We start from the raw sequence: 24948 nt of genomic DNA, 5'->3' as shown, positions 1-24948 counted from the left end.
GTCCCCGGGCCGCGGCGACCCTCCCGCTAAGCGCCCCCCTCCGACCCCGGGCGGGCGGCCGCGCTCCTGCGCTCGGGCCCCGCGCCCCCGGCCCCGGCGGGCCCGCCGCTGGCGCCCCCGGGCGCCCCCGGCCCAGCGCCCCCGGCCCCGGCACCGCCCCCTAGGCCTCCCCCGGCGCCGGCCGGCGGCCTTCCTCTCTCCCGGGCGCCTTCCCGAGCCCCCGGGAGCTGCAGGCCGGAGGGGCCCGTGGGAACCTGAGGTCCCGAGCGCCTCCCGCGCGCGCACCTGGGAGGTTCCTGCTGCTCCAGCTGCTGCTCCAGCTCCCGCGCCTGCAGCTGCTCCAGCTCCTGCCGCCGCGGCTACTAGTCCAGCTCCGGGGGTGCTTCCCGCCCCCTGGGATTGCGGGCGAGGCTTCCGGCCGCCGGGTGACTCACCGCCGCGCGCTGGGCGCGCCCGGGCCTCCCGCTGAGCGACGCCCGCCCCGCACGGCGCCCGCAGCGCAGCCCGGAGGAGCCAGCGCGCGGGCCGCGGGAGGCGGGCACCGGGCCCTCGCCCGGCGGGCACCGGCTGCTTCCCCGGCCTAGCCCGCGCCCAGCGCGTGCGTGCAGGAGCGGTCTGCAAACTGGGGCTTGGCTTTGCAAATTAACCAAAAGCCAAACCGGGGGCTAAACGTGGTGGCGAAGGCCTTTTGTTTGCAAACTGTTTGCGCGGGGCACCCATCGGAACAATTGTTGAGCGAGCATCCCTGTGCCTGTGTGAACTGATGGGTGCTAATATGTTAACTACTAATAAAGGGCCAACGCTCTAAAACACAGAAGCTACAACTGGAAAGAATAAGAAAGATCTTTATTAGAAATGTATACACTTTTGTGCTCACAAAAATTATTTTAAAATTTAAGGAGCCCAGTGTATTTGAATGTGTGTTTGTTTTCATCTTAGTTTAAGGCTTTGAAATAGAGTGAATTTGAAAACCTGGTTTTAAGTTCAGTTTATATTTCTAAACTTGCAGCATCCATCGATGGCTCTCAGGAGGAAGGGCTCCTCGGGAAATGGTTGATTTCAATGGAATAAAGGTATCTTTGGTTGTACTTACTAAACCTCGACACTTGATTTTTTCAATCCATACACTAATTATGCAAAGATTTCCAGTTGAAATCTCACTAGGAAAAAAAACATGCTCTTGAAAATCAGTTCTTTCTGCACGCCAGTTTTTTATTTTAACAGTGTGAAGCCCACCAAATGTTTTCTGTTTGGAAGATTTTTATGAAGCTTTGAAATTATATTTCCAAGTTTAAGTGCAAATATATTGAGAGTTTCAATATCTCTTTTAGTAATAAAGTCACCTAATGATGGAAAAATTCACAAATAGACGTTCTCAAAATGATCACTCTATACTCTTTCAAAAAAAATAGTTGATTTCTCATTCACAGGTATAATGCACCTTTACCTACAGGCAACCTAACTGTGGAGGGATGGCTGACACCGGAATGTGCCCTCTGCCAGTGGCAAAGAAGTTTGCTGGAGGTCAAAACTGGTTCACAGAAGCTCTCTGCTGTTGCAGGAGGTGGTGGGCAAGCTGGACCTGCGCTATGGAAGCAAAATGCCAGGTACAAAATCCCCACAAGGGATTTCTTTCTTTGCTACTAAACATGAGATGTTAGGGACAGAGGCAAATATTTCGTAAAGATATGATAAAATGTCATGTATGTGACAATTTTCCATCTTTGGAGCTAAGACATAGAATCATTTGTTTATCCTATAATACTGAAAAAAGATTTGATACAGAGAACACATTTCCTTATATTAATTTATACACTGTTCAGGTCTTATATTAATTTATACACTGTCCCCTCTTCCATTTATTAAATGTATATCAAAAAAGCAACCTAGAGCGGTACAATCAATCTCTAAAATTAGAATAACAGCTGGTGAGACTACCAATAAGCAGTTTCTAGGGAGCCAAAGCAGCCCCGCCGAGGCTCTCCTGTTGCTTCTTCTACCCTGAGACCTCCCTTTGTTTCACTGTCCCCAGCTTTAATTAACGTGCCCTCGAAATCACCTGGATTCTTGTTGTGAAATCTGTCCTGCACAAAGGAGCCCACACACTACAGGCCTGTCCTGCTCCAGGCGTGGTCCCTTTCCGGTGACACTGTCATCAAACATGACCATGGTACAGCTGTTAAAACTAGGAAGCCAACATCACTGCATTGCTGTTAAGTGAATTCCACATTTCAGTTGGCTTTCGCTAGTTTTTTCCACTCATGTCAACATTGTATTTTTTAAAATAGATAACATAAGAGGGAGTTTTAATTTTCCAGTGGTAATTTATGAACTATCAGAATTATATTTCTGAAAAAATTCTTGTTTATCAATATATCCCCTTTATAAAGATTTTTCTTCACTAAATGATGCCTGTGAAGTATAAGTGATAATACAGTGACCAGACAGCTCAAGAATGATAAGGCGTTTGCGTGAATAACATAGCATTTCTGAAATATACATAAAAAGTCACAGTAAGACAAAATGTTTAGTGGTAGAAATAAAATTTGCCAAGCCTTCCAGCCATAAAGATAGGACGGTATCACTAAAATGCATTATTTCAAGGTTTATTTGCTAATATTCAAATGTGAAAAACACTCGGACTGCAAACTAGTTTTTATCATCATTGTTTTTCCATCTTATGATGGATTTTTCACATCGTAAGATGGTCTTGTTTGCTGAGGGAGAAGCAGGTTTAGGGGGAGCAGAATCTCCCGTAAAAGAGAATGGTATTGGTTTTGTTGTGTTTGATGAAGAAGAGGAATGGGTGGTCTGCATTGAATTCAATGGTCGGGAGTCTAGTTCGAAAGCCCACCTCACTCCCTGTCCCAGCTGCGGCCTCTGTACCTTGTTCGTTTATTTCCACGAAAGACTTGTGGAAAACATTGGACAGAAACAGGTTTCTCCCTGCCGACATCCCTGAGAAGTCGGCCTTGCCCTGGCTAAAGGCGTCGCTCATCCCCATGCCGCTCAGGGCTGACTTGAGGTCGTAGGACTCTTCCAGCTTGAACTTGGGGAGGTGCAGCTTCACTTCGTACATCTCCATCATGTCTGCGCTGGTCCACTCGCTCAGCGTCTCGTAGGTGGCGGCCTTTTCCAGCTGCAGGTGGGAACCGAGAGACAGAGAGACGGAGAGACAGGGAGACAGAGAGACAGTCAGCACTTCCAAAGGGGAGTGGAAGCAGTGGGTGAGTGAGCTCTCCATATAATTCTGCAGATGAATCAGGAGGACTCCCCTGACCCAGGGTAACAAAACACACACATTTGGAAATTCCCTGTGTCCCGACATCCTTCACAGGGCTGACCTACAGAATCTTTGTTCTGCAGATTGATAGTTCTCCGGATATCAGAGAATTCGATCTTGATTCATAATGAAAGCACTTCTATGATGATACGCCAAATATCAACTGTCCACGCAAACACATCAACACAGATATGACTTAACATGTCGTCTACACAAAAGCATATACTATAGGACAAGTTGTATGTCAGGGTACAAAAACCAATAATTATTATTAACATGAGAGATAGTTCTTTGGACACAAAATCTGAGATAAAATAAGATGTCCATAATCACAGTAATGTGAATTTAGTAACCATAAACAATGGAACAAAGAAAGAACAGAAAGGAAAGGAAAATCTCCAAATCTTAAGAGTAATGACTTAAAAAATTCATTGGGGGTGACACTGGTTAATAAACTTACATACGTTTCAGGTGTTCAGTTCTATAACACATCATTTGTATGCTGTATTGGGTGTTCGCCACCCCAAGTCAAGTCTCCTTCCATCACCATTTATCCCTGAGTAATCACTTTCTTTATAGTGTTTTTGAGAGTGTTTTTTCTCCTCTTTATATTTAAAAATTTTAAATAATAAATATATATGTATGTATATATACACATATACATATGTGTATGTGAAGAAGAAAAACAGTGTTTGAGTTTTTGAAGCATGTGCTTTTGCCACTTTGAGCGTTTTCTAGCCCCGAGTTTTGCTGTCAGTGACATACTTGTAAATGATATGCATTAAATGTGACAATATCTTCAGCTCAGGAACCTGCACTCTTAGGAAGAAGGAATTATCTCGTAAGAGTGTGACTTGGTTTTATTTTTACCATCCTCTCCAGTTTCACAAATTTTATGATATAATTGGAAATCTTTTCTACACACTAGTAGGACCATGGAAACTTCTAAATATAAGAAGCCTAGCATTCAGGAAAAATTAGGCACCATGCAAAGAAAGACAGGCCTCCTGTTACAGAGAACCCAGTGTCCAATGTAGACATGCAAACAGCTCAGGAACATCATCCGGCCAGAGTTGTGTCAGGCTTAAGCGAAATGTGGCTGATAAACAACTTAAATAATACTTGAAGATAGTACTTATATAGACTGTTCCTCCTAAAGACTGTTGACTTGATAAAAATGTTTTTTAAAATTTTGGAAGTAAGTTTGATGTTTTAAAATGTATATCTAGGGCTACATTAATGGACGTGATTAAAAAACCAATCTCCCATTAGGTAGGTCCTATCGGAGGGAGAAGAAAGACCTAGGCCCACTGAACAGTCGTCATGATCAATCCACAAGCTTTGTGGCCGTATCTGTCGTTCCCGTGGCTGTTTGGGTGGCTACCCCAGGCTCCAGGTGTCTACGCATTGCTTCTGCTTCCTAAGGAATAGGAATGGCATCCTTACAGAGACTTGTGAAGCTGAAAGGACACCTGAGGGTGAGGTACCTGGGCTCACGGTAGGTGGGTGGCCTTCCTCTAGAGGAATTAGAAAACAAGGCGGCCGGGTTACACGGGTAAACACCTGGGCCCCCCCATACGATACGGATGATGCCTCACCTGATCCAGCCCCCCAGCGTCTTCCGGCAGCAGCACAAACAGGCTGAGGGCGCGGCTCTCGTAGTAGAGCTGAAGGCCAATGGCTTCTGGCTTTTCTATGTGAAAAACGGGCAGCTTTTTCTTCATCGACATCATTTGCACCGGTTTGCTTGTGGTCTACAGGAAATAAGTAGCCAAGTCACTGAGGAGGTGGTCCGCCAAACCCTTCATTCTTTGCCACCGGTGGTCCCCTTATGGGCCAAGTTGGTGATCGATCCCCTGCTAAAAGCTGGGAATTAAATAGAATAACTACCCTACCTTCTCCAGCTTAGCTGTGGCAAGGACTGAGTGACAAAATACATGAATAATATTTTGAGAAAAAAAACAATGAAAAGGGAATTTCAAGGAGGGATAAAACTGGGAACATTCAGTTCAGCCGTTCGTGCCCTAGTAAGAGCCATACTTTATAAGAACATATATTTAAAGAGGGGTGAATTTAAAATAGAATCCCCTTTACAATGCCACGTGAAAATCCATACTGATTATCGAAAGGCTCCTACCTTGCTGATTCGGAAAGGCTTTTCTGTGGTGTCTTGGACTAAGAATTGCTGCTCCCAGGTTCCTTTAAAGTAAAGGGCATTCACCAGGACCATTCTGGTTGCAGAATCTATAGCATCATCAGGTAGGAGGTCCGGGATTTTTCCTACAAGAACAAAAGGACAGGTTTCAAATTGTACAGTTATATCTCGATGACATGCCACACTTACAAAAGTGATGATTATGAAATGCTATTAAATGATAGAGCCACCAGTAATCCAGCCCAGGAAGTCAGCATTGATAGAATCCTATGAACAGATCTTACTCAAATTTTATCAGTTGTTCCAATAACTTCTTTTTCTGGATCAGAAGTCAATTCAAGACCTCAAGTTGCATTTAGTTGTCATTTCTTCTTAGTCATTTTATTATTTTAGTTTCTTTTATTGTATCGTATTTTTATTTTATTTTATTTTATTTTAATTTTCATCACCATTTATCCCCCCCGTGCCCTCTTCCATGTCCACCGGCCCCCCTCCCTCTTAGTCTTCTTTAATCTGGGATGGTTCCTCAGTGAATTTTTGCCTTCCTTGACCTTGACACTTTTGAAAAAGTTTTGTAAGAATTCCTATCAGTTCTCAGTTCAGATTAGCCGGACGTTTCCTCCAGGTAATATTTAGGTTATGCATTTTTGCAAGAATATTACTGTTGTGGGTTGAATTGTGCCCTCCGAAAAAAGATATGTCAAGCCCTAACCACTGATGATTTGTGAGCCAGCCCTGGGGAGCCTTTGCTGTGGGCTCCAGGACACCCCTCAACTGCTACGGTCTCCCACAGGCGTCCCCCACATGCTGTGCAGCTTTATTTAAAAGCTCTAAGGGCAGCTCGTCTAAAGTGTCCAGTAGGTCTGCGGTGTGGCTTGAACATGTCTACTCAAAACACAACAAACAAAACAAACACCCCTCCCCCCATGAAACAGACTCCTTGGTTTTAGAAATTAAGTTTAAATTTGGTTTTCAGTGCCCATGTGAAAACTCCCTGACACATTTTCGTGTTTGTTTTTCTACCTGATTAAGAACAGTATATTGAACTTAATTTGAAATTTCTTTGATGATTTAACATGGAGAGTCCCTCTATGTCATTTTTAAAATATTTTTTTGCACAGAGGAGTTATTTTTTAAAGCTCTGTGTCATTCTAAATGAATTATTCTATCACCTGATAGAGCTGCAGATGCAAGTAGAGAACATATAGAGGATTGAGATTTACATGGGTGTTGATCTCAAGCTGGTTGAGAGCCAGCTGATTTAAGTGTTATCGCTTTGTTCTAGGGATTCATAGGTTTTCAAGGAGCCTAGCCTCTAAATCCACAGCCCTGTTGTTAATTTATTTGACAAAGGAAGTACAAACTGTACTTACAGACAACTTCAAAGTAACGCAAAGCAAAATGACTCAGAATTCTGATTGTTTTACACCCTCTTGAGAGCTTAAGTGCCACCTATTGGCTCACTCATTGCTCAAGTCCTGGGTAGCTTTGGGCAATGGGAAGGGCATTGTCTTTGCAGATATTCAGGTCAAGTCCTGCAGAGCACATACTGATGTGACACTAGAGCATCCAAAGTGCCAAGCACGTGATCGATTTTGAGATTACAAATATGTACACAATAACCTTCTCCAAACCCTCACTTTTTAGGGCCTTGTAGACTATAACGAAAACCAGAAAAAAATCGTAGCAACATATGACTGGCCCTATCTCTGAGAATTTGACTCGGAATGCCCGGGGTGTCTCACTAGTCATATGGCTGTTTGGAAAATGGCCTGTTTGAAGGGCTAAGGGGAGAAGCTTCTTTCAAGTGGTTCAGATAGAGCTGAGTCGTGCCAAAGAGTTTCTATCAACTTTTCCATAAAGACGACACAAAGAAAAGTTCCTGAAAAGCTGATCAATCAAGTCTTTACTTACACTGATGTTGAATAGTTCCCCAAAAGCAGATATTTGCGTCCAATATGTAAAAGAACCTACAGAAAGATTTCAGCTTTCCTCCCTCGTTGGAAGGTTCCACTTCTGAGAAATGGAGCCCACAGCTGGAGGGCCAGCTGGAGGACTGCAGTCAGCGGGTGAGGGAAGCAGGGGCTTAATCACATATTCTGGCCATGCCCAGGGTGAGCATAGTTGGGGGCCCTCTCATTTGATAACTGCTATGACAACAGGAAAGGGTGCCCATCCTGTATTTGGACCATCTAGTGACCATAACCTGAAGTTTAATCTTTCCTCCATGATTTAAAGTATTTGTTCGGTTCTTCTAAAACAGATTTTCCTTGTTGTCGAACCTGATAGCCACCAGACAAGCACAGCAACTTAATTAAAATGAACTGAAGTTAAAAATTCAGTTCCTCCGTCGAGTTAGCCACATTTTAGATGATCTCTAGTCACATGTGGATAGAGCATGTGACTGTATCAAATTGGGCAGGGCAGGTGTGTGGCACCTCTGTCATCACAGGGAGGTTTCCCGGGCAGCTCCGTCATCTAGACAGTTGTCATGCTCCCTGAGTGTGTGGGTCCACACTGGGGAAGCCTGACCAGGAGGGCCAAGCTATGCAGTATCCGACGGCGGCCACTCCTCGGCTCTGAAAGTCTTCACTGGGTGTAAAGAGAGCAGATCAGCTGCTTGCTCCCAGCCTTCCTATCTGTAGGGCCCCCGTCTGTCTCCCAGACAACATACTGGTCGCCAGGCTAAAAATTTGAGACTAGAGATCTAGGTCAACCCCTTACTACTCTTACTCCCACCTCTACAATCTTGAGTTGTGTGTCACCATGTGCTTTTCCTTCTACCATCCCATTTGGTCCTCAGGCAAACTAGGACAGTGCAAGTACCCAGTAAATGCCAGCTAGTTCTAATTCTAAAAAGCTGACTTACTTTTGGATGACTCCAACTCGGGAATAAATTAAATATAATGGTCACTCTTGCCTTGCCATGTCTTTTGAGTCACTAGTTCGATAAAAAAGGAACAGGGGATTTAGGGCTGCCAGCTTCCTCTGTTCACATCAATGAACATAGTATTCCAAACAACTACTGTGAGTGAGCCTGTTAATGTGTTAGTGATTCAAAGCTCAAACTCGAAAATGGCAGAGCCATTGTTCTTGGGGTCCTTCAGGGGAGGCAGATGAAATGAAGCATCAGAATTAATTTCAATAAAACTGTGGACAGTGTACCAGTATGATGCTTGGAGAAAGCGTGCAGCCCGGCACCTCGGTGGCAGCTTACCCTCAGTCTGGCTTTCAACCCAGCAGTTGATCTCCTTTCTGATTTGGTCAGAAGCTTCCAAAAAGTTCACAGACTGTGGCTCTGCACCAAAGTATGTTTTCATGTCTTCTAAATATTTCTGAAAGATACAGTAAAATCCCCTTTTATAGAGTTTTTCCAAAACTGTGAGAAATCAAGTCTATTTAGATTATCAAAAAGTTAGGTAGAGGAACAATTGCCCACAGACACACACACACACACACACACACACACACACATACACACACACACATACACACTCAGAGCTCCCTTCTCTCTTCCCCACTCAAGTTTTGGTCAAAGATTACCCCCACCCACCCCTTTAAGCTTTGCTGGGCGCTGACTAGCCATGCAGAACCCTAGGTATGGAAGGGAGGCCCGCCACCCACAGCTGTGACATCACAGCTTGAAATCTAGAGGTAGTCTGATTGTGTCTGTTGCTATGTCCACCTATCCAATGTCCTTGCTTTTTGCCCACTGGACACCTGTGTTTTCCTGCTCCTTTCTGAGATGTGCCACAGGAGGTGATGGCCAAGTATGAGAGAAGTAAATGCTTGTCCCAGCTCTCGATGGACCCTTCTAAGGAGCCCTTGAGCCTGAACTGGGGATGAAGTCATGGTCTGCACTGTGGGGTTCCGACCACCTGAGAAGGTGCGAAGTTGATATTATTCCATGTTAAGAGTCTGTTCAAAGTCCTTAAAGTTATGGCAGGAAATGACTCATCTGATTCCAACGTCAGCTTTGCTCTCGAGTACAGTCTCCAGGCGCACTCCTATGGCCGACACCACCCTCTGCTCCTTCGGATTTACCCTGTGTCTATACTCTACATATTTTGTTCCATTTCCCATTAAACAAATGTTGGCACAGGGATTATATAAACCACATTCATATATTATTACTTTGGATAAAGTTCTGATCACTAGACCTGGTTTGAGACCTATTGTCGGTTTTCTTTACAACTAGACACATATGGGTTGGTTTAAATGACTGTTTACCAGAAATGCTTGTCCAATTAAGGTCGTCCCTGGGACCCCTAGAGAAGTGTACAGAGACTTAGTTGATTGTCTCACATGGCTCTCTCTTGCCCATCAGCTTTAAATAACATGTTCGAACTTACACTGAGAAATGGGTAAGTTTTCTCCGCGTATATCCCGTTGGCTGTTTTAAGTACATAGGCGTTACTGGGATTGTTGATTTTGGAGATGAGTGTCTGGAAATCTGAGTGTATTTCTTCAACCTTCCCCAAGTTGAAGTCCTTTAAAAGAAAAGGGACTGGTCAGTGAACAAGAGCTGAATATATAGGAACAACCTAGAGCTAAATGAAATGATTTGGTGCATCGTGAACAAAAGCTGAAATTAATTCTAAAGCAGATAAAATGTTTTCTCTAATGCATCAGTGCAAAAAACATCGAGATAATTGAAGGCATCATTTTCTTCACATTTAGTTTGCAAAAGCAGGAACAATTTTGAAAGTAGGGCAGTTTTAAAAGGGAAGTAAAGGAGGAGAAGAGAGAATGTTAAAAATATGACCCTTCCAAAAAGTATAAACATTTTGTATTATGAAAAAATTTCTATAATTTTAATACACGCTTCTAAGACTACCCAGAAAGGTTGCTTAAATTAGCCACCAACACGCAGGTGCTAAAAGTGGTTTCTCCTTAATCAGCAAATGGATATTAAAATAGAAAATATACCGTTTTCCTTTTCTTTTCACTTTCAGGATAAGACTTGATGTCCTGAGCTCTGTTAAACTGAAGCACCTGTAATTTCAATAAAAAGACAATAGGTGAGCTCACTTTGCAGAGAAATTATTATATGAGACACGCCTCGATAAAAACAAGTCCTTCCTGTAGCTACAGAATATAGAATGAATGAACCAAGGGGGTTCTGATTTGATTTAACAGCGTGTTAGCTGAACTAGTACAGTAAGTCAAGAGTTGCTTTTAAATAAATTTTTTAAAAGTCTAATTTAAATTGATCTTTAATACTTTTTATAGGACGATGGTGTTGGCAATGCCTTTAGAGGTAAAATTCTCTTGTGCTCCAAGCTTCATTTTTATCTATGGTGGCTTTGAAAAGAAGGCTATGTGCTCAACTGAGACCATCATTTAGCAATTTAAGCAAAAGCCACCAGGGCCCCAATTATCTGGAAAATGCAGGGGTTTTCATTGTTTTTTTTCCTAGGTTAGTGCTTCCCTTCCCATTGTCTATCACCATTTGACACAGGGGTGCATTCTTTATTTTCACCCCAGAGTTTTATTTGCAGATTAGTAGGAAGGATGTGGGCATCCTTGCTTCCCCTGAATTGTACAACAGTAAAAAACGAGGTGATAATCTCATCTCCCACATCCTGGACCCAGCTCACAATGAGGAACCAAGTCTGTTTGACCCAAGACTGTGCTGGCAAATGGTGACAGCACAGGAACCATCTGCCGTACGGAAAAGTGAAGCTGTTAATGTTTAAATAATTACTAAATAAAACAAGGGCAAGCAACTCCCAGCAATGTATTTATATGAAATAGACCAAACTGAACTCACCCAAGATTAAGTCTGTCGCATGAATGGCTAAGATTTGATAATAATTATTAACCAGGGTGTGTTGTTGCTGTTTTAAACCATATAGCGTCTTGTGAACTGTAAGAATAGGGGTGATAGCCTCAGTCTAAACTCGCAGAATAGATATTCCGCCTGCCTCACTCAGAATTACTGGCTGTACCCACGTCCATCCTTGGCACAGAAGACACCTCCCTGGGTGGAAATTCTGTCATTCGGTCTCTCCATTGTTGTATGATTTAGGGCTGGGTTTACTCTTTTTTGTGTTTATTTTTATTTAAAACACACACACGTATATGTCTAAGTTTACACATACATTCCCACAGATACATACGTGGCTATTTTATTATGTACTTTATCTGTGGTCATACATATACACACACACACACTACATTTTGAGGATGCTTGCAACAAATCAGTAATTGCTTAAACAATAATATTGTTTTTCATTTTCATGCTATTAATGGGCTTTTTAGGTTCACCTAGACAAATAGGGGCTGAAAAAAGAAACAACCAAAGAACAAGAAACAGAATTCACTTCATTTTCCTATTTGTGTTTTCAAAAAAATCCTTCTGAAATTCAAACCATACTAATTCTACAATTTAATGGTTGAGCCATTATTTCTTGAAATGTCTTCAAAATCCAAATAAAATTACTTTTGGTGCTGAACCAAACTTGATAACCTCACCATCTCTCTCTCTATGATTTTGCTAGAGAACACAGGTTCTTAAATGGTTTTCCAAGCAAGTCAGTTTCCTTTCCCAGACTCCTTTTTATGGTCTAGAAAACTTTTTTAAGTGCATCTTTCATTTCATCAGAATTTTGAAGGATATAGTTCTAGAATGTGAGATATTTGGAATTTGGGAGAAAAATGAAGGTAAAAGGTAAAGAAAGCATTTTGTTTTAAGGCAACAGAGGGTGACTGAGCTTTGCCACTCACCTGGGCTATTTGGGATGCAGTGGCACCTCTGGTGCCCAAATACAGCATGGCCAAGGACACTGAGATGCCCCATGGAGAAAAGAAAATATTTTCACCCTCAGCAGATTCAGCTATCTTTCTGCTAAATTCCAGAGCAAATTGGTTGATTGATTTTGTTAGAGAATCCATTGGGAAAATCTAAGAAAAATAAAAAAGAGAGAGAGAGAAACATGTTAATAATCCTTTCCATTCATTTTACTTTTATAAACCATTTGTTAATTTATATATTATCTTTTTAATTATCCTTCTGTGAAATGACAAAAATATATATTATTGAATTTATATTCCTAAGACCTGAGTGGGCTTATAGGCTTTAAAAACATTTGAGTCCAACATTATTATTTTACAGATTGGGAAACTGAAGTCCAGAGAGTTGAAGAGAGTTGCCTCAAATTATAGTGCTGATGACATCAGAGAACAGCTGGGTTTGGGTCTGTCAGCGGCTCTGGGATGAGACTCATGATAAAAGTGGTGGTGGAACCAGGGTCCCTCAGTCCCTCAGCCAGTGCATCTTTTCAGTACACCCATGACTGCTCACTTCACACAGAAAATGAGAAATAAGGGTGCATCTCAGCAACTTTGTAGTTTTTCTCACTTTTCATCCATATTTTTATTTTTTTAAATGCTTTTATTGGTTTTTAGGGAGAGAAGAAGAGAGAAAGAGAGAAACATCCATGTGAGAGCTGAACATCAGTCGGCTGCCTCCCATGCGCCCCCTACTGGGGATCGAGCCCGCAGCCCGGCATGTGCCCTGACCAGGAATTGAACCGGCGACCTTTAGGTGCGACGCCCAACCAACTGAGCCACACGGGCCAGGGCCATATTTTTATTTCTAAGCCTTATTTATTGCTTTACACCTTTATATACAATAATCCTGGTTTCTGGAATGGCTTTATTCTTCTTAGTTCTACTGAAACCCTACTCTATCCAAGTTTCTCTTCTTTCCTGAAAGCTTCTCCTGACCTTTTGGGTGCACCGGAGCATGCCTGCCACCAAGGTCCCATAACATAGCTTTGGCCACCTACTTAGCATTTGCCACACTGCTAGTTCTGTTTCCCTGTGTTTCTGTCTCTCCAACGCCAGGGTAAGGCCCTCCAGAGGGAAATTTTCTTATGCTACTTGTAACATCCCAGAGCACCTAGCTCAGCACTTTGCACAAAATGGATGCATATAAATACTTGTTTATTGCGTTCATTGTCTGGGCTCTAGCCACCATTTTTTTTATCCACTTAAATTAAAAATCATGCACAATTTAGTGAGAAATGTTTGTAGAGAAATAGAGAAGCCAAGACTTTGCCTTCATTCTCACATACCTGAGACCCTCTGAAACTGGGCTTCTTGAACAAAAGGAGTCAGTTTCTCTCTCTCTCTTTTGACATTATATTTAACTTCTAAATGCCACATTTAGTTACCCTAACATTTTAATTTAAGCCTTTTCAGACAGTGTTTTTATTTTTTTTTAAATAGTTCAACTTGTTGCCATTTTATAGCCAAATAATTACTCAACCTGGTTAGACAACTCAAAATAAATCAAATTCCTGGGCCTAGAACCTCCTTTTAGTGCTAATGTTGACTAGAACTGAGTCTTCCACAGACACCACCTGACCCCCTGAGAAAATTAGAGTGAGAACTTGAGAAAAGCCAGTTATCTCTGGTCCAACAGTTGAATCGAGGGAGAGGCGTGTGTAGACAAAGTCTTGGCTTCATCATGACTGGGATTAAGTGATACTATTGAAATCCCTCCTAGCTACAGCCTTACACTTAACAAACAGCTTCCCAGCCTCTAAATCATGCCCTGGTTGTAGCTCCCGCCTGTTCTAGAAGCTGATGCTAATCCTAGGCTGACATTGTTGATTAAAGAAAAAAACAAAAAAAAACAAGTCTAGTTTTGTAGTAGTGCTACACCCTCATAAAATATTACCAACTTACCTGTGAGTATTTTTTGCTTATCAGATTCAGTGCCAACTTGGAAATAACCTCCCTTTTTCCCTTAGGGCGACATTCATTCAAATAGCGCCTTGCTTGCGGCCTATCCTTTAAACTTTTTCTTTTCAGAACTCATGAATTACATTCATACGGAAAATGTTTGGCTAGTTAGCCAAGCCGTACTCACCATGAAGGGAAGAGAGGAGAAAGTACTGTCTTAGGGTCTGGGATTTTTATCTTTCTACCTGTGGTTACTCTAGAATTTAGTTACTTACAACAAATTCCTGAAAACAATAATTCTCTTTAATGAAACAGCTAATTTCTTGTGCAAAGTTAATACCCAGCTATCTTCCACTTCATGAATTCTTTCATTAAGATCATTATCAATGTATCAGATGTAGCCCAGATATATTAGCCCGGATACAAAGCAAAAATTCCTTTATTTTTTTGAAAGAAATTGACAGAATTGCTAAGCCAGCCATTAGTAAAATTTAATCCAACAGTGAAAAGTGTTGTCTGAAGGATGCAAAATTTTAGGATGCAATTTTATAGGAAATAATTTGTCCATATAAAGGTTGAACAATGGTTTTGTTCAAAGAAGACTATTAATCTCTAAATCGGAAGCCAGCTGTGCCATTTGTAGAATAAAATGCTCTTTTGCTTCATCTGCAAAGGGCCTTAGGGGAGAAGCTAGGAAACTAGGAAAATAAGAAAGCGGTTGTGCCTTTCGTCAGAGTGTTTCGTTGTAGAGACACATGCTCCTGCACATCAGAACTGAAAAGAACCTCAGGGTCCCCCGAACCCAATTGCCTCATTTTACCAGCTAGGAAACTAAGACGCAGAGAGGTTAAATGTGCCAACCAGCAGCACAGCTACCTGGCAGCAGAGTTATCTCTGCAAACCTGTTCTCTGGATTCTCAATACAATTGCTTTTCTCATTGTATCTCATTGTCGCTGAGATTTTAATGGCAAAAGGGAGGAATTGGGCTATAAAAGAGGGTGGACAGGAGGGCGAAATGAGGGGTGATGAAGAGGAGGGCCTGGGACGGAGTCCCCTGCCCTTTCCGTAAGAGGATGTCCAAAGTCCCTTGACCTGATGATCTGCTGATGTTTCCATCTATATCCTGAGTCGTGCATATCAGAAGATGGCCACCCCCCGCCCCAGCACGTCTCTACACCGTTTTCCAAGGGAAGCAATAGCTTGGGGTGCTTTCTGATGAGCACCTTGTGTAAGGTTGGGGGTGGCTGGGTAGGGGCTTAGATTATTCCATGAAAGAGAAGAGTGTTATTGGCTCCTGAAATGGTGGCTAGGGCAGGATGTTGGGTGGGGACCATGGGTAGTCAAGCCATTGGACCCACACATTAATGACTAGGGTCAAATTCATGTTGCCAAGCGAAGGGTAAGGGTTTGGGCTCAATTATTTGGAGAACATTCTATTCCTCTTTGCCTATGTTGACAGATACAGAGGTAGCAAATCCAGAAATACGACTGAAAAATGCTCCATTCATAGTTTCGCAGTCCTGGTAAACTATTTCTCTCACTTCTTTGGAAATGAATACTCTTCTCGCCCCCCCTCCCCCCACCCCCAGCCCTCTTTCCAGTAGAAACTTTGAACCAGCTCAAGGTTAAATCTCTCTGACTTGCACAGAATTCTTGGGAATAGAGCTTTATATACTATTTCTGTTTCAGGAGCTCTCGATCACTTGTTATTTAGCTAGGCACCTCAACAAAGAACGAAAGCATAAATAAACATTTTTAAACAAAGAAGCATTTACAATACCTTATCTTCTTCCCCTAGAGCAGGATTGGAAACTCGTTCCTAAAATAAGAAATTGTGGCTGAGTTAAGTAACTTTTAACTGTAGAAACGTTAAAAAAAAAAAAAAAGGCGGCCCCTCCCTCTCCCAGGCCCCACCCCTTTGACTCACTTCCACAGGCCCACGCTCGCTCCCATTCGGGTCCACCTTGGCCGGGAGCTCCAGCCGAAGGACAAAGGGAAAGCTGAGCAAGGTTCTGCCTGAATTCTTTACTTACCCACCTTTTCCATGTCTGTCCACATGTGGAGGCCTGAATTCCCACAAAGTGTAACTCACAGTTTCCTTGCTTAATCTCGCCTCTAGTCTGCCAACTAGAAGCAGTGAGTATTTTTTCAAGAAAGAAAGCAAAAGAAAGAAAGAAAGGAAGCTAACTTCAAATCTGTGGGCAACAATGGGCGAGGAAATGGGACAATTACCAGTGACATGTTTGCTGTGAAAGCCCCTCCTCGAGTTCCTGCTGGTGCCCAAGCCCTAGAGTAACTACCATGAGTGGGGCGTCCATGCCCTGCCCCGGGGACAGGGTGGTCTGGATCAAGGTTTCGGACACAGTTCCTGAGTCCGACGTTGCTTCATCATTTTCTGGTTGTCTTTTGTTTCTCCCTGTAAATGTTCCCCTCGCTCCCCCGTATTTATTAGAGAGGAAGATAGTAGGTCATAGTTGCTTTTCCTGTCACAGCCGCATTGCACAGAGGACCGGAGGAGGGAGTTAGGAGAGGGCTGGGGACGGGGGGGACAATCCCGAAGGGGTGAGGGGAGAGGAGGGGCCTCTCTGTGTGCAGTGCCCCGGGTGCGTTCTCCTGCAGGCGGTTTTTAGTGCTCTCTGCCTCGGGGCGCACATACTCCATCCCCTCTGGCAAACTGGCTCAGAGCTGAAGAGTTGAATGTCCGTGTGGGACCTGGAGCAGAAGGCTCCTCCGGGGTTCACCAGGGACTGTGACCTGTGCTAGGAAGCTCTGAGATGCCCGCCTGACGCGTGCTGAGCAGATGTATTTTCCATGGATGCCTCCAGGCTATTCTTAGCTGCAGGCGTCATCTGGAGGCTTCAGAGAGAGGGACTGTCGTGACAGGCAGCAGTCCACCAGAGAGGGACTTGGGCTGCCTCTCTGCACAGTAGGAAGACACTCTAGAAATCCTGCATTAAATGCATCAATGTAGATGCTACTCAAGCAGCCAAAAACTTAGTCTGTCTTATTCCCCCCCCCAAAACCTTCCCCAGATTCTTTTCTTACTTCCCTCTTGATAAGGTAAGGGGGGGCATGCTAACAAGGGCATAGCTGCACAGCCCCAACTGGATGGGGAAAGTCTCCGTCCTGTTGGCTGACACAGGACGCCGGGAACGCCTTTATGAGGGTGTCCCAATAGCAGGCACACCGGGCAGGCAGGCAGTTCAGTGCAGGCTTCTCCCTGGAGCCTGCTTTGCATGCGAGGCCCCTGTGTAGAAATGGCTGCTAGGCTCTGTTTTTAAATTCGAGCCCAGCTGGCCTCCAGGAGCCCTTCTTTGTAGGGCACCTTCTCTCTCAGGGTCGTCACCTGTGATAAATCTGCAAGGCGTTACTGCTACTTGTTCACTATACAGCATGGCTAGAGATGGCAGTGGGGACTTGGCAGTCACAGGCCAGATAAAGGTTGAAGACCTTTGTTCGTCAATTCTCTTCTGGGTGGCATTTTCCTCTAAGGCATTGATTTCTCCTTCAAGAGATGACAATATGACAACTTCTTTCTGGCCCATCTGCAGCTCCCTTACCCACCCAGGAAGTCACCCCTCTCCCGCGGCAGCTGGTGTCACAGCCTCCGGAAGCAGCTTGTCAGGAGGCAGGGCTGGCTGTGCCTGAAGCTCCTCGGCTTCGAGAGTCTTAATAGAAACGCCTTTCACAGACATGTCTGTACACTGATGAGCCGTGAGCTGGCTCTAGAAGGAAAGTCCTGCTCCTGTGAACTGCACCTGGAGATGCCTTGAGCTGGGGCGGGGAGTTTAGCTTGTGTAGGCAGGAGGGGAATGAAATGTGAGAAGGAGTGGAGGTGGAAACCATCCATCCATCCACCCACCCATGTACCCATGCATTTAGGCATTAATCAATCAATTTCTTTTTTTCTTCAACAAGTAACTAGACTCTGGGTCTGGCTCTAGAATTAGAAAGACAAGGTGTGTCCTGCCTTCAAGTTGCTCAGTCCTGTGGCCAAAACAGACATGCAAACAGAAATTCATTATACACTGTGAAAAGCACCATAATAGAGTGCATTCGCGTGGAGAGGCGAGCATAGCTTTTGGAGAGGGAAGAGTGGCCAGAGAACTTTTTACAGAGGTTACACTCATGCTATGTCTTAGGCCAAGGGACCTAGAGGAGGGCTGAGTTGTGACCCTTCTTGAGAGTGTCATAGATGAATGTGTGGCATGTGCGAGGATGCCCTCCATGTGAACAAGAGTGGTGGGGAGGTGGAAAAGTTGTGCAAGGTGCTTGATTGTAAGGAACCTCACAAGTGTGGCTACAGGATTTGTGCTTTTTTCTACAGGAGATGGGGAGCATTATGAAGGGGTGCGATAACAATCAGAACTGCACTTTGAAAAACCATTCCCCATGCTCTTCTGTGAATGTGGAAAAGAGTCCAGATGGCAACCTACTGTCCAGGCAGGAGGCGCTGATAGCCTGAACCCAGGCGGGCAGGGTGGAGGTGGCAGGCGATGCTTTCTGGAAAGTGGCTCTGGCACAGGTGAAGGAGAGACATGGAGGGATGTAAGACAAGGCTCATAAGTCTAATGCTGGGGCACCTGGAGACCTGGAAAGCGGGCTGCAGGCATGATGGTGTGGGTGTGGCATGTAACCTATTGTTTGAGAGCTCCCAGGACGCCAGGTGAAGAGTTGGCTCGTGACTTTCAAACAGCTGGATTTCTGTCCAGAAATGGTAATGAGGGGGGTGTCATCTGTGGGCGTCCACGTTTCACTCCATATGGGCTAAAACAAAGGGTGAGTGATACTGAAGTGTCCTGATCCCTGTTTCTAAATTGAAAACTGACCATCTCTGGACAGGGACGGCCTCTTGCTTCTAGTTACACAGGACTCCCTGAGAGAATAAATAAGACCTGCCTCGTGGTGGGAGCTGGGGAGGTTGCAGCTCTTTATCAGCCCTTCAGCTAATGCAGCCCCTTAGCGAGAGCTGTTCTTAGCAGACTTTCATCTGTCAGGAATACTTTGTTTACCCAACCAAAGAGAGAAAAATATCTTTCACAAATGTGCTGGGATCCCATTCAGGACACAAAGACATCAGGTGGTTTGGAAGAATGCTAACTGTTCCCCATCTTGTTCCATCTGCAGATCTTGATTGGTTTAATAAAATAGTTTGAATCCAAATTAGGCTTCTCTGGTGTGGACAGCAACAGACCCAAATGGCTGTTTGTTTTTCAGCTGAGCTATGAGTTGGGCTCGGGTGACAGGAGGTGCCATCACCAAAGGCTGGAGAGAACGGAGCTGCGGGAGTTACGGAGCCGTGATTTTGTGCGTGCTCGGCTCCTCCTCTCTCTTTTCTTCCTTCCCTCCCTTCCGCCATTCCTTCCATCTATCAACTTTAATCTCCCGCTTAGCCCAGGAGGACCTAGTTTAGTGAAAATCCAGGCATAGTCCCCTAGAGGTGACAGGGACGCGGTGAGCACACCCCCTGGCACTTGCCTGGCCCCTCGCAGAGCGCCTTGTTTTCAGTCCCTCCCTGCCGGTCAGCAGGCTGCATGGCCAGGTGCTGAACTCAGATTCATGAACCGGTCTCCCTGGCCTGGGAAGCGCAGCCCGGAGCTCACCGAGGGCTGGAGGAGAGGGCTTCGGGGTGACAGGAGACGGACAGCACTGCTCCACGAAATAGACAGTCACCTCACTGCCTGGAGCCCAGATGCATCATAACAGCAGAGGAGGCATGGCCCAAAGTCCAGAGCAACTGCAACACCGAACTCCATGGAGGCCGAAAGCCTGAGACATGTCAGACCCTGGCCACTCCTCTCACCATTGTCTGGGTTTGAAAAGCCCAGGCTACCCCCACCCCTGGGAATGACTCCACCCCAGTGCTTCTCCAGGGAGGTACCCACATTCCACCCCGTACCCCAATCATCCTGCCATGCTCTCTTTTCTACCTGGTGGATATGGACAAGCCTTTAGAGCCCCCAATAATCTTCCCCTGACCTGTGGCTCACTCAAGACACATTCTCTAACAAAGACCCACAGCGACTTTCACTCCTGAGGTCACCCCGCCCTCCTGTGGGCAGCTGTGCTGGCTCTTACCATGATCTTATCAATATCCTTCCTGCCAGGCAGGACAGCCACTGGCCTACAGAGCCCTGCTGTACCTTAAACGGCCGACAGCTACTACTCTCTCCCTCCTCACCCATGTGGAGCCCTGACCCCCTCCTGTGGGGCTCAGTGAGATGACAAATCCACTGCTCGATTTACATGCTTGTTTGGCACGGGGCCAGTGGCCTGCTGGCCTCGGGCATCTGTGGGTCTAGTGTCCACCATTACTTTGTTAAGATGAGCAGTCTTCACATGAGATCCCCAGGAAGTGAGGTTCCCCCCACCCCAGGGGGCAGCTCAGTTCATCCTAAAGACTAGGGAGGGGCTTCAAAAGGTCCCGGGGTGGAGACATCATGGCAACAGGTTCGCACACAACCCCTGGCTCCCTCCGATGCTGAAACGTCATCAAGAGCAGAGCACAGACGCAAAGGTGGCCTCTCAGTAGGAGGTGGGCCAGCTGCATTCTTAGAGAGGTCAGCCTCCGCTCAGGGTCTGAATTTACGCTCAATGGTTTATTGGTAAATTGTGTCAGCAGATGTCAACACCTGGCAACAAATGCAGGTGTCTTTGAGGGAGAAAATGAAACACAAAATTGTCTGCATAAGGGCTGGGACTGAAGCCAGTGCACAAGAGGCCTCTCACAGGCCCTATAAACCTCAGGGGTGAGGCCCAGAAACCCAGGGCAGGGTCTCTGAAAAGGCAGCTTTGGCCCTGGCTGTAGCTGCGGTGCCCATTCGACACTAGGATATCCTGGAGCAGCAGGGAAGGCTGCTCCATTGATGCCTTTTAAACACAGAGGCTGCTTCAAATGAGGGAGGCCTCTGGCATCTTAAAAAGTGCCAGGAGACCGACGGGGCGTAGGAATGCCCTGGCCACCTTTTGAAGGGGCTGGTCCTATTATCTGTCCCCCTCGGTGTCCTGTTAGGGACCGCTGGGCAGCACAACAGTCCTCAAGTGCGTCAGGGCCACCATGTCCTTCTAGATTCACATCATCTTAGTTGTCATTGTGGCCACCGTGGATGAGGCAGCACCCTACGCAGGCCCTGCACTAGGCACCGGGCCACACGATCTCGTGTGGTCCCAAGGACCCCAGCAGGTAGGTGACGTGACTCTCATCTTAGGAGACCTTACTACTGTCCTAGCAACTGAGTCCTGGGTGGCTCTGCAGTCATTTAAAAAAGTAAAAACTATAAGTGAAATCTAAGAAACAGTATTAATCAGAAAGAAAAGTCATAAACAAAACAGCTAAAAAGTAATTTTTGTTAAATAATGAACACTCGGGAAACAGCAGCGAAACGGTTTAAAAATGTCTGATTATTTCTCAGCATTCATCTGATAATGTAAGCAGCATGAAGCAATTGTTGCACTTTTAAAAAATGACAAGAAAATAGCTATTCATTTAGTCAATGGAGAATGTTCATCTCCTGCTAAGATCACTAGTGCCACTGGGTGTCACCAAGGTGAGTGCCAACGCTTGTCCTTTCGCTGAGATGGTGTCCACAGCTCCTTCACCTTGAATTCCAGGAGTAAACCTTGGTGTCCTTCTGGGAGGAGTCTTGGGACAGACTGTGGCCTGCTCCCCTCTCCCCCCAGACCAATGAGGCCCAAGATTGCAGATTGCTGTGTGGTGACTGCAAAGTTTGGGCATGTTCCAAGGGAGGTTGGATGACCCTAGGCCGGGGAGTGGAGGGAATGAAAGACTGAGCCTGGGGACAGGTTCCACACTATTCTGACTGCACTCAGGGCTGGACCCACCGAAGACCAGTGACAATGGGGTTCCTGCCAGAAGTTCTGTCTGTCTTTCTGCTCAGCCCTGTTTTCTTTCCATAGGGAAGGTACACGGACAGGGAGAATGACAGAGGAGTCAAGCAGGGCAACAGACGGAAGAGTGACACGTCCCCACCTTCCGTCTATTGCACCATAGTCCATAAAAAATAAACACATTTTTACTGTTTGTGTATTGCTAATGCTATGGCTTTCCAGGCACTGGCAGGCGGCAGAGAGAGCTGCACTGCCACTAATCCAGCAGAATCCATCCAGAGACAGCCTCAAGGGTAAGGATCTTTGGAGCTTCCAGTTGGAAGGGTTAGCAGTGCCCATCTGTCTTGTGTTTTACAGTGTTGTGAAAATAAAATTAAAGGGTAAAATGAAAGAAATCTCCACGGGCAGAAAGTGTCAAGGTGTTATCGAGTCGTTTGGCAATAAATTATACTCTACAGCATCACACAGGTGTTCCTCCCTCGCTCGCCCTGCGTGCTCTGCGTCTGCACGAAGCTGGCCCAGGTTGTTCCCCTTGTGCCAGAGGAGCTCACAGGTGACTGTTCTTGGAGAGGTAGGCAATGAGGGCCACGGCCACGCCCACGTAGATGCCAGTCCCGATCGTGATGGAGAGCACAGCCAGGAACAGGGCCCGCCGGGAGCTGGTGCTGGCCTGGTGGAAGTCCCCCTTGGCCACGGCTTTATTGGTCTGCGGAGTTGAAAAGAACGGAGGGAGAAGCAAAAGGAGGTCAAGGCGAGGCGGTCAGAACAAAGGAAGAGAGGGCATGGCTCTCCTGGCTCCCTCCAGCCTTGGAGCTAACTGACCCAGGGAGAGGGGACTCGCCAGGGGGAGCCGAGCCTGCTCCCCTGATGACAGCCATTCCCTCTGGCTGGCAAGGAAGGGATGGGGACTGCTGGTCATTACTGCTTGCGTCTCCACGGCAAGGCACTCAAAGTGTGGGAGAAAAAAAGAGCCTCACGCCAACACCCCCGGTCAGCAGTAGCCCACCTGAGCACCACCGATGTGGGGCCCGGGGTCTCGGGCACCAGCATGCCAGGGGTGGAATAGACACCACACCCCCAGTGCCCCGCTTTCTACCCGATGATGCCATTTCCTTTTATTTGAATAACACTAAGTTTTCTAAAGTATGTTCCCACTTACCTTATGCAATCTTTGCAGCATGGTAGGAGTGCGGGAAAGGATATTATGGTTCTCATTTCCCAGAGAAGGCACTGCGGTGTGATACTGTTAAAATGACCGCAGGATACTTGAGACTCTACTCTTCAGCTGGTGGCCCTGGGGTCATGCTTTCCTCATCGTCTCCCTCCCTCTCACAGCTAGAGTTGGTACAATTCACCCTTCAATACAGTGGTTTGGCGTAAGATCAATATCTAGATATGTGGTTGCCCAGTTACATAACACGGTGATGGTTTAAGAAGATTCATGTTTCTTATGGCCACGAGGTGGCAGGAACATGGAGGTTTTGGATGTTGCTTCTGATCTGGTATTTTTCGGTAGATGCATGCATCCACTCCTTCCTGCCTGAAGGACGGTTTCTGGCCTGATCTCGTTTCCACATGTCACCAGTGGTATTTCTGCAGTGTGTAGGCAGGTATAGGAGTCAGTGTATTTTTCACTCAAACTAAAAATACCAAGGCCTTTGCAATGGACCACAAAGGGTGAAATCCGAGAGGACTCAGAAAACGAAGTTCTGCTGTCTTGTGGTCCTGACACGATCTGATGAGGTCTGGAGCCCTGTGTCAGGTTGAGAAGGGATTTGAGTCTGCTTCATGGCCACCCCCCTCTTTTCCCTAATTTTTGGATCTTGAAGGCCAGTTTTTATGTCTTCCTCCCTTTATTTTTTGGCTTGGAAGTGAGCTTGGGATCTAACTACCAACTATTTCTAATGAAGCAGGGCCAAGGAAATGCACAATGGGAAGCCTCCTAGGACAGTAGTAATTAAGTCTTAATTAGCTGAGTTTCATTTTCTAGCAGCACTCCTGCGCTCCAAGGTCCTGGAACATAATTCACTGTAACTGCCCATCTTCAGCCAAGCAGCCATCCTCCATGAGAACATCATTTGCTGCTATCTCTCTCATTAGCACCGTCCTTATCACCACCCAACCGAGGCTCTGCTGCAGGAGCAATACATACAGAGAGGAAGGCAAGGTGGACACTCTGCATTCCTTACCCCCGGACGCAGGCCCCTGCAGGGAATTTCTGTCTCAGAAGACTACCCCATCAGAGTTCATGCATTTAGTAGTGTCCCCTCAGCCTTTTTCTGTTCCACTGATCTACATGCCTGTTCTTATGCCAGTCCCAGGCTGTTTTGATTACAATGGCCTTGTAGGATAGTTTGATATCAGGTAGTGTAATACCTCCAACTTTGTTCTTCTTTCTCAAGTTTGCTGCGGCTATTCAGGATCTTTTTTTGTTCCATATACATTTTTTGGAATATTTGTTCTAGATCTGTGAAATATGCCATTGGTATTTTTATAGGAATTGTGTTGAATCTATAGATTGCTTTGTTTGTGTAGTGTGGACATTTTAATGATGTTAATTCTTCCAAACCATGAACATGGTATATGCTTCCACTTACTTGTATCTTCCTCAATTTCTTCATTCAACGTCCATCCTATAATTTTCCGAGTACAGGTCTTTTACCTCCTTGGTTATATTTATTCCTAGGCACGTTATATTTTTTGCTGCAATAGTAAATGGTATTGTTCTCTTAGATTCTCTTTCTAAGCTAAGTGCTGTATCTCCTTCAGTAGCTCGCATTCCAAAGGCAGGTAGCCTACAGAGACCTTTCTCTCAGCACTGCTGCTGTCACTGTGAAGGCAGAACCACAGGGCCAGCGCAGTGACTGGAGGGTGGCACCATCCAGCCTCCAACCCAGTCTGCAACCCCGTTCATGCCTTGAATGTGGCAGGCGAATGCTTGTTCCCTCTTTGGGAGGGGACCTCCCT

General features: G+C 45.6%; 2 protein-coding genes and 1 long non-coding RNA gene across 7 annotated transcripts in view; 1 reads left to right on the top strand and 2 right to left on the bottom strand.

The window, feature by feature from the left end:
- The first annotated feature begins 582 nt into the window (after positions 1-582).
- LOC107536322 (uncharacterized) lies at positions 583-12841 on the top strand. 4 transcript variants are annotated; one of them, XR_015714816.1, is made up of 6 exons: positions 583-1073; positions 1454-1607; positions 4560-4761; positions 9195-9324; positions 10394-10459; positions 12556-12841. It is a non-coding gene; the product is annotated as an uncharacterized LOC107536322 (long non-coding RNA). The 4 variants fall into 4 exon arrangements; XR_015714815.1 differs by having other exon boundaries at positions 11703-12841; XR_015714813.1 differs by having other exon boundaries at positions 10394-12841.
- SERPINB10 (serpin family B member 10) lies at positions 2020-16787 on the bottom strand. Of its 2 annotated transcripts, none has more exons than XM_087818898.1 (9): positions 16736-16787; positions 15914-15954; positions 12168-12344; positions 10368-10433; positions 9791-9928; positions 8656-8773; positions 5421-5563; positions 4882-5037; positions 2020-3139 (listed from the first exon to the last, which is right to left on the bottom strand). In XM_087818898.1, the coding sequence occupies exons 1-9, from the start codon at positions 16785-16787 to the stop codon at positions 2735-2737; spliced, it is 1296 nt and encodes a 431-aa protein (XP_087675024.1). In that variant the 3' UTR covers positions 2020-2734. The 2 variants fall into 2 exon arrangements, with proteins under 2 accessions (XP_087675024.1, XP_016067452.2); XM_016211966.2 differs by lacking the exon at positions 16736-16787 and adding an exon at positions 16171-16529 and having other exon boundaries at positions 2126-3139; positions 15914-15952.
- A 4727-nt stretch (positions 16788-21514) lies between these two features.
- Positions 21515-24948, bottom strand: part of SYNDIG1 (synapse differentiation inducing 1) — a 31764-nt gene continuing 28330 nt past the window's right edge. The window contains exon 3 of the mRNA XM_016211967.2: positions 21515-22687. Coding sequence (XP_016067453.2) covers positions 22529-22687 — 159 coding nt within the window. The 3' untranslated portion in view covers positions 21515-22528. The remainder of the gene's footprint in view (positions 22688-24948) is intronic.

Source organism: Miniopterus natalensis, chromosome 7 (genome assembly GCF_054644295.1).
Source record: "Miniopterus natalensis isolate mMinNat1 chromosome 7, mMinNat1.hap1, whole genome shotgun sequence".
Lineage (NCBI taxonomy): Eukaryota > Metazoa > Chordata > Mammalia > Chiroptera > Miniopteridae > Miniopterus > Miniopterus natalensis.
This window is presented reverse-complemented; position numbering and strand designations above follow the sequence as displayed.